Raw genomic sequence first — 9776 nt, 5'->3', positions numbered from 1 at the left:
GTTTTTACATTTTGTATGCTAGCCTACTTAGAAATCTTGGCTATTTTAAAACGGAGGCATACGCCTTCTGTGATTATAGGAGCCTGACCCGACGGGAGGGGAAGGATGAAAAATGTCGACCCAACACCGGTGTTGTTGGATCTCGAGATCCGTAACCCGCAGTTCGGGTTTGGGCAGATAATCTAAGCTCTAAATTGAATGGGTGGCTAGTTCTAATTCACTCCCCAAATACACTTCTATTCATTTAATAGGTAGGGCCTAGCTATGTTCGCGCCGCCGAAAATGACCGGACCGAACAAAGAGCCTAACCTAGTCTGGTTTCAATTACACAGTAGCCAGGATTTCATGCCGCATTTTACAGGCTACCGCGGCTACTTTCTAAGACAATGTTCATTCATTTAGGGAGAAGCATCTAGGTCTAGCTACCTCGGAGGGAGGGAGATAGAGAGAGCATAAATGCTGAGCAGGCATAGGCGCGAGAAGTAGCCTAGGCTAATTAAAAATGATGAGTGAAAAAGATATTCTCCGTTTTGCGAATGTGTAGGCTATGTTTCGATGTCTGCTGAAAAACAGCTATTGGCCTATTGTTTCTACAATGTAAGCTAACTTCTAGCCTATGTGAATTCGTGATTATGGATTGAGACACGCATTAACGTTCCGGAGGGACAAAGCCGTAGCTCACTGGTTAGAGCTTCAGCCCTCACATCAAAGAGTTGCTGGTTCGATCCCCGACCTGGGTAGGTTATGGCAGAAGTACTTTTGAACAAGGCATCAATAAAGTATATTCTATTATTTTCTATTCACACAACTAGGCCTACACGCACGCTGGCGAATTCGAACATTCTAAGGGCGCTTACATACTCAACGCGAGCAACGCAAGCAAGGAACGTTAGCTACGCGAGTGACGGGCTCCCTTTCATAGTGTACACAGCGAACGCAAGCAACGCGGGCAATAGCAAAACGCAATACACCGCTCACGCAACAGGGGGTAGCACTGTATTATTCACATTTACATAATATATAGGCGATAATCATCAATTTAACACCACTGGTATTGTTAAAAACATTGGACAATAATCTCTCTCTGCCATTCAGCCTCTCGAGGAGGTCACACAGCATATTAACTTCATACACACACGTACACACAACGTTCATTATTATTGCCTACCGAACATGTTCACTCGGTAATCCTATGCTTCACAAACTCACTCAACCATCTTAACTGCCAGTATTTATTGGTAGCTGGGTACAAATGTGGACATTTTCGTACTTTCACATAGTTTTTACTCTTTGCCCGCAATTATAGTCAAAGCTTCTTCTGTAAATATGGCATATAGTTGAAATACTGAACAATTATTGAAGTATCGCCCCCACCCACAACGCATGGTATTGCATGCTTCGGTGCGTCGCGTATCAAAAACTGGGATGACACATTTTGCTACGCATCGACGCATAACGGCGCAGTCACACGCTTGCGTCCGCCAACGTTCGTCCGTTGTTTTCCCATTCACTTTACATTGGCTGGACTTCATTTCATGCCGCACTGAATTGTGGGTCCGATGCGTTGCCTGAGATACGTTGCCTCCGCTAAAAAGTTGAGAAATGTTCAACTTTTGACGGATCGCGCAAGCGCCAGCCAATGAAATTCCGTGTATGCAAATTTTCGAACACTGACAAACCAATCAGTTCGCGTTTATGGAAATGTGACAAAATGAGGCATACGTTGGCGGACGCAAGCGTGTGACTGCCCAGTAATGGCGGCCAAAGCGTAGCGATGCGTAGCCTTGCGGCCGCGTATGCGTAGCAATGCGTTGAGTATGTAAGAGCTCTAAAACGCGCGATGAAACATGATTGCGCATTCTTCCACGAGTTGCATGTAAACAACAAACAGCCAGCCTACAGCCATGCAATGGGGGTGGGGAGGCATTTGTCAATGCTACAGTGATGTCTGTAGCCTAGACCATGTCCACACGTAGCAAAACGACCCCCACCCCCCTCAGTGAACTGGTTAGACGTGTATGGGGGAGGGGGAATGATCGGTTTCAAATAGGCTAGGCCTATGTTTGCAATGGACAGTGTGTAGCCTATAGACCCCGAAGCCATTTGCTTTGAGAATAACGGCTGGCTGAAGTTTTCATGGCTGATGATGGCTTTAGTTGCCACTTCATGTCTATAGAACATGCAACTGAGTCCTGTGTAGCCTATCGTAGCAACGAGCACAATACTGATAGTGTATCCAGTGGGAATCGTTTATAAGCTCGCGTTTATTTTTCGCGTGTGTCTCTGATATAATTATTTTTAGATGCAAAAGGTCTAACTGGCTTAGCCAAAGTTTGGCTTAGAAAATTATTGGCTGGCGAAATTATTTTTCGTTAATTGTTAGCTTGTTATTAAAAAACATTAACAAAAAATAATTGTTCGTCGACGTTCAAAAACGGTCAGTGAATTCAGCTAATGAACTATAATATTACGTTCCTGCCAGGATGTAAACACGGGTCTCCAGCGTCGCAGTCAGGGACGTTTACACTGCGCCACTTGTCGTTTTCATCACCCAGCAACTTAACTCAATCAGTCCAGCAAACAAGTAATGTCTCAGTCATGCTCTCAACAAAATCTGGAGTATAAAACAGGGCCGTGCTGGTGTTGCTCTTTACATCCACCAACGACAATGAGAGTGGTTGTGTGGCGATGACGTATTTTGACAGTTCAGTCACTTGTGCGAAGTCGTAGCCTAGGCTACTCATAAATGAAAGCCTACCTGTAAAGTTTGATTTCGTAGGCTAGGCTACTTGTAATTTTTGAATTCGTATTTTTTTCCCATCCGTATTCGGATGGATAAAATACACACAATATATTTTATGCACGACTGGACTCATTTGAGAACTCACAAATATTTATTTTATGCACGACTACAGACAAATAGGCTACGAAAGTGCATCAAATCTATGACACGAATATATTGACAGCTATCTCACTCCATACAAATAGAAGATAAGATATACAACTATGAATGTACGTAGGCATAGCCTACGCGCCCTACGTACATAAATAGGCTACGACGGACGAATTTCAGCTGAAAATATGTTTTACACATGTAGGCCTGCCTAATAGAACGTCGCAACGTTTTCAAAACAAACTCGCATTTTACCACTGTAAATCGCCTCCATAGACTATGCCATGTAAATGAAAAATAGTTATTAAAATAAATCACATATAATACATATTGCACATATATAAACTAGGCCTATATGTTTTATGGTAAAATATTATTCTCATGCCCGACTGTCAGGAAACCCTTGCGACATCTGCTGTGAGAAAAGAGAATAGCAGCCTGGACAAACATGGCCGAACGCGAGACAACATGTTGTCACATAATGAGCGCAAAATAACTCTAAACTAGCTTGTACCGGTGTGCTTTCGATCATGTAAAAATTCTGGGTGACAAAACACGCGTATTTAGGAAAAGTCGTGAACGTATGGTCCTGGAATTTATTCGAGTGAAAAGATTTTTTTTTTTTTGTTATCGCTGCGGTCAAATGACCGCAGCCCGGCAGTTCTAGGTATATCTAGGTCAAACCCACACGGCGCTCCTAGGAATACGCGTCAGCGGTCAAATGACCGGCGCTTGGCGCTTCTAGTGTTAATATCCTGTACTGTTGTATACCCCTACTGGAAATGTGCTAGGACTTTTATTTTGATATGGGTCCTAGAGTTTCTGAGTAGTGAGGTGACAGCAGAGTCTAGTTACCAAGATTTAGAAGGATTCGACAATGGAACGAAATGGCGCTAGTTTTGGACTTCTCTGATTACCCAATAATGAAATATAAATATGTACAGCGTACTATTTCATGATCATTGCTGCGTGTGATGCCAATGAACACACTCTCTTGGGCAAGGAATAAATAATTTATTTTCACCTGTTAACTGAGCCAACTAGCTAAGCTACCTAACGTTAGCGCAGTAAAAGAAAAGTGAATGGGAACTGCTAGTGATGTTCGCTCGCTAGGTAGCAAGGACTTTGGTTAAACTTCAATATTGTTGCAAACTAACCTGAAATAACATACGTGCAGCAACTGTGTGGTAGTCTACTAGTACTACCAAAAACATGTTGATAGTTTATCATATTAATGGTTAGTTTAGCCAAAGTCCTTGCTACCTAGCAATGGTCATGCTAATCCGAGATGTTCAGAAGGGCTGGCACTCCACCAGTCAGATTGGGGCCATTTGACATGGAAATGGGACACACCAAACGGGACACACCAAACGGGACACACCGAACGGAACACACCAAACGGGACACACCAAACGGAACACACCAAACGGGACACACCAAACCGGACACACCAAACGGAACACACCAAACGGGACACACCAAACCGGACACACCAAACGGAACACACCAAACCGGACACACCAAACGGGACACACCAAACGAGACACATCAAACGGAACACACCAAACGGGACTCGAGTCCCTCAAACGACGACATTCCACAGCCGATAATCGGGTTGGTGTGTCCCGGCCTTTATATGTGTGTGTGTGTGTGTGTGTGTGTGTGTGTGTTTGTGTATATAAAGTAAATGCTTGGGAAAACGAATTCCTGGGACTCACCAATTCCATTCTCCTAAGGTTACGTGGTGGACTAGTGTCGACATTATCGTCCATGTTCCTAAGGTAACGCAGTGGACTAGTATCCACATTATCCTCCATGTTCCTAAGCTAACGTAGTGGACTAGTATCGACATTATCCTCCATGTTCCTAAGGTAACGTCAAACGTGGTGGATTAGCATTTATATTCTTGTTCTTAAGGTAACGCAGTGGACTAGTATCGACATTATCGTCCATGTTCCTAAGCTAACGCAGTGGACTAGTATCGACATTATCGTCCATGTTCCTAAGCTAACGTAGTGGACTAGTATCGACATTATCGTCCATGTTCCTAAGCTTACGTAGTGGACTAGCGTCGACATTATCGTCCATGTTCCTAAGCTTACGTAGTGGACTAGTATCGACATTATCGTCCATGTTCCTAAGGTAACGTAGTGGACTAGTATTTATATTCTCGTTTCTAAGGTAACGTAGTGGACTAGTGTCGACATTATCGTCCATGTTCCTAAGGTAACGCAGTGGACTAGTGTCGACATTATCGTCCATGTTCCTAAGGTAACGCAGTGGACTAGTGTCGACATTATCGTCCATGTTCCTAAGCTAACGCAGTGGACTAGTATCGACATTATCGTCCATGTTCCTAAGGTAACGCAGTGGACTAGTATCGACATTATCGTCCATGTTCCTAAGCTTACGTAGTGGACTAGCGTCGACATTATCGTCCATGTTCCTAAGCTTACGTAGTGGACTACTATCGACATTATCGTCCATGTTCCTAAGGTAACGTAGTGGACTAGTATCGACATTATCGTCCATGTTCCTAAGGTAACGTAGTGGACTAGTATTTATATTCTTGTTTCTAAGGTAACGTAGTGGACTAGTCTAGTGTTTATATTCTTGAATTATACATGATACACACACACACACACACACACAAACAAGCACACATAGACATGATACACACAAACACTTAAGAAGTGTACGTACCTTCCTTTGCCAAACCAGTTTCCAATGCAAGTGACTACACTGGGCCAACCTGTAGTCTGGACCAGGCCATTGGCCACCTAAACACACACACACACACACACACACACACACACACATTTGAATGCTTTTGTTTTGGCCCAAAGGCAATATCTTGGAAAGAGATCATAGCATAGCAACACATACGCAGTGTGTGCGGGTCTATATGTGTGTGAGTGTGTGTTTAATAAAAATGTCTTTCAAAATAAAAGCCCCCCGAAACAGAATAAGAAAAGGGCAAAACAATATAAATGAAAATAATAATAATAATGACAGAAGGAATACATTAATAAAAAAAAGATCGAAAGTCGAATTGAATCGAAAATTAAATCGAATCGAGGATTTGGAAAATCGTGACACCCCAAATAAATTGTGTTATAGGTGACGTACGGGTATGAGGCAACATGAACCGTCAACACACACATGCTCCACACACACACACACACACACACACACACACACACACACATGCTCCACACACACACACACACACACACACACACACACACACACACACACACACGTCAAAACCACACGAAGCTCACATGCTCATGTTGTACGAGTGTGTGTGTGTGTACCTGGATGAATATGTAGAACCCTAGAGAGTGGATATTGTAGGTGTGTGTGTGTGTGTGTGTGTGTGTGTGTGTGTGTACCTGGATGAAGATGTAGAACCCTAGAGAGTGGATATTGTAGATGTACCCAAAACCAAACAGACAGGTGAAGAGCCCACTGGTTATCATGCCAACTGTGAGGTAGAGACGGATGGGTAGGCGTTCACCAATGATGCCACTGCAAGGCGCACAAAGATGACATCACATATTAGTGCAGGCTTATAATGATGACCTGTGAAGACTGGTGATACATAGTGAATGAGATACATGATCTCTAGCACACGGGCTCAGTGTAGTGTAAGAGGTGTGTGTGTGTGTGTGTGTGTGTGTGTGTGTGTGTGTGTGTGTGTGTGTGTGCTACCTGAGATACATGATGTCTAGCACACGGGCTCAGTGTAGTGTAAGAGGTGTGTGTGTGTGTGTGTGTGTGTGTGTTACCTGAGATACATGATCTCTAGCACACAGGCTCAGTGTAGTGTAAGAGGTGTGTGTGTGCGTGTGTGTGTGTGTGTGTGTGTGTGTGTGTGTGTGTGTGTGTGTGTGTGTGTGTGTGTGTGTGTGTGTTACCTGAGATACATGCCCACAGCGTAAGCACAGAGAAAGGAGTAGTCCATGGCTCCAAGAAGCTGCTTATAGTTACTCTTATCTGCACACATAGCAAAACACACACACACGTTATGCACACACACACACACACACACGTTATATACACACACACACACACACACACACACACACACGTTATATATATACACACACACACACACACACACACACACACGTTATATACACACACACACACACACACACACGTTATATACACACACACACACACACACACACACACGTTATATATACACACACACACACACACACAGGTTACATACACACACACATGTATTCTATGCACAGGTGGGCAGAGAGAAGGTGCCAGAGTCCAGAACTTCAGTTACTCTGTTACCTCGTTTCGACCGCAGCGGTGCCGGTGCTGGTGCCGTGCCGGTGCCCAATCTCGAACTGGTTCTGCGTGTTTCGACCGAACAATGACAGGTGCTGGTGCCAAAAAGCCAGCACCGGCACGGCACCGTGAAATTGTTGGTCCCAGAGTTGGGGCCGTTACGTAATAAGGGTCGTGGCACCATGGCAACAGTAAATATACTGAACTGTCGTTTAAAGTAGGGTTCAGACCAAAGCGTCCCGACGAGACGAGCCGCGACGTTCTAAAACCTTGCGACTGCGACTCAACATGTTTAATGCTCTGCGACGGCTTGCGACTGCTTGCAACTACGTGCAACTTCTGATTCACACCGCTGCAACTCAGTCTCGTCGGCGTCGGGAATCTTTGGTGTGAATTGGGCTTAAGGTGCATATCTTATGTGTGTTTGTGTATAAGATCTATATCTTATGTGTGTGTGTCTGTGTACATCTTGTATGCGTACCTTGAATGTTGTGTGAGTGTGTGTGTTAGGTAAGAGCAGGGCGTTACTATGGTCACTATCATGCCCAATTGGATGCTCTGCAGCAAGCTCCACCCCCTTCCCATCATCCTCTCCGCCAGGATCACCATGGAAACGGGCCCAATATTCCAGAGCCTTATAACATGTAAGTCAGTTACAGCCCTAATTACTCACTTATTTATACAGTCTATGACACACACACACACACGCACGCACACACACTCTCACACACACTCTCACACACACACACGCACGCACACACACACACACACACTCTCTCTCACACACACGCACGCACGCACACATGCATACACACACATACACTCACACACACACACGCATGCATGCATACATACACACACACACTCTCTCTCTCTCTCACACACACACACACACATACTCTCTCTCACACACACTCTCTCTCTCTCACACACACACACTTTCTCTCACACACACGTGCACACACACACTCTCTCTCACACACACGCACACACTCACACACACACACACACATAATGTGCTCCTCTGTCCTGCTACAGGGTTGCTGCAGCGAGGGAAGAGTATCTGAAAAGGAGAGAAGAGGCCAACCAGTACAAACTCAGAGCAGAGAAACAACTGGTACACACACACACACACACACACACACACAGGGATCACCAAACATGTGTGTAGAGACAGGCACCACACACACACATTATATACTTTATTTGATTCCACTTTACAAGTCAAGTTACATAAGGAATCAAATTTCTTGAATAATCCAGTAGATTAAAGCAGTTCAACAATCCACCATGAGTCCACAGGTTCAAGGGTATAGGAAACATCGTCTCTTCCAAATAAACATGCTTCCTATAACTGCTGATATGGAACAGTATTTTACAAGCTGCTTAGCCTTAGTCTTATATAGTCCCCCAATACAAAGCCCACGGACCACCAACCTATGTACATGACCTAGGCTACCAAACACTAACACAATGAGCTGGCATTTGTAACCTAGGTTCTCAATGACCGAAATCAAAGGCTGGTATTTAAGTGTTTTTGCACAGTATGAGTCCTCCATAAATAGGTCAAAAGCACATGACACTTCAAATATTTTAACTGTTTTAGCACTCTGAGAAATGATGATAATGTCCGGTGTGTTTGCAATTCCAGAGAAGGTGTTTGCAGGGGAATAAAACCATTCAGAGTGGACAGTGGTGTGTTTGTAGATCTGCTCTTCCTCTGTGTGTGGGATCTGAGCAGCTATGAGGTCCACAAGTCTGTCATGTCTGGAAATATACAGTCCTTTAAGGGAGCTACAGCTGTTCATAATGTGGGCTACTGACTCCAGATGTTGGGGGGGGTCATGCAGCATACAGAGGGGTGAATGGTTGGAGGGAAACCATAGTGAGAGGTTGTATTTTGTGGGGAGAACCTGAAGGCGGGCTTTTACACAAAAGGTGAGGATGTCTTCTCCAATGGTGGCATTACTGTAGATGGTGTGTGAAACGGAGTGGTCTGCACAGGGCAGTTTTGCCAACTTTCCCTGGAGTTTTAAATTGGACCAGTACTCCATGTTTTTGGCTCTCTGATTCTCCAGGAGAGTCTGCCTTGCTGTTCTTGGTTGGAGCAGTTGGGTGGTGTTGTTGTGATGCAGAGTTGCCTCTACAGTGACTGATGGGTCCTCCACCACTGCATCAGAGACCTCTACAGGGTGTGGGTGGGAGGTCCACTTCAGTTCTGTACCTGTTCTCCTGCAGAGGTCATTTAGATCTGGCCAGTCTGATGACACACCAAACCCCTGTGCATGTACATCCAGTTTTCCATTTGCCTTTTGTTTAAATCACACACACACACACACACACACACACACACACACACACACACACAGAAACACACACACACACACCCCTTGTACCAGTACATGGGTCCAAAAACCTCTGTAGTCTGTAGTCTGTAGTGTCCAATGGTAATTGAAGTGTCGGGAAGTTTTTTTTCCGAACCAGTAATATTTTTGTAAAGGCTATTTTGTTTGCGTGTGCATGCGTGTGTGCGTGCGCGCATGCGTGAGTGGGTATGTGTGTGTGTGTGTGT

General features: G+C 44.5%; 1 protein-coding gene across 1 annotated transcript in view; it reads right to left on the bottom strand.

Annotated features, from left to right (window-relative positions):
• Positions 1 to 1091: 1091 nt before the first annotated feature.
• LOC134079095 (glucose-6-phosphate exchanger SLC37A1-like) overlaps positions 1092 to 9776 on the bottom strand; it is a 20206-nt gene continuing 11521 nt past the window's right edge. The window contains exons 3-6 of the mRNA XM_062535264.1: positions 6814 to 6892; positions 6289 to 6424; positions 5597 to 5673; positions 1092 to 1098 (exon numbers count right to left, since the gene is read on the bottom strand). Coding sequence (XP_062391248.1) covers positions 1092 to 1098; positions 5597 to 5673; positions 6289 to 6424; positions 6814 to 6892 — 299 coding nt within the window. The remainder of the gene's footprint in view (positions 1099 to 5596; positions 5674 to 6288; positions 6425 to 6813; positions 6893 to 9776) is intronic.

This window comes from Sardina pilchardus, chromosome 4 (assembly GCF_963854185.1).
Source record: "Sardina pilchardus chromosome 4, fSarPil1.1, whole genome shotgun sequence".
Taxonomy (NCBI): Eukaryota; Metazoa; Chordata; class Actinopteri; order Clupeiformes; family Clupeidae; genus Sardina; species Sardina pilchardus.
The sequence above is the reverse complement of the archived record's forward strand: the minus strand, read 5'-3'. Positions and strand labels throughout refer to the sequence as shown.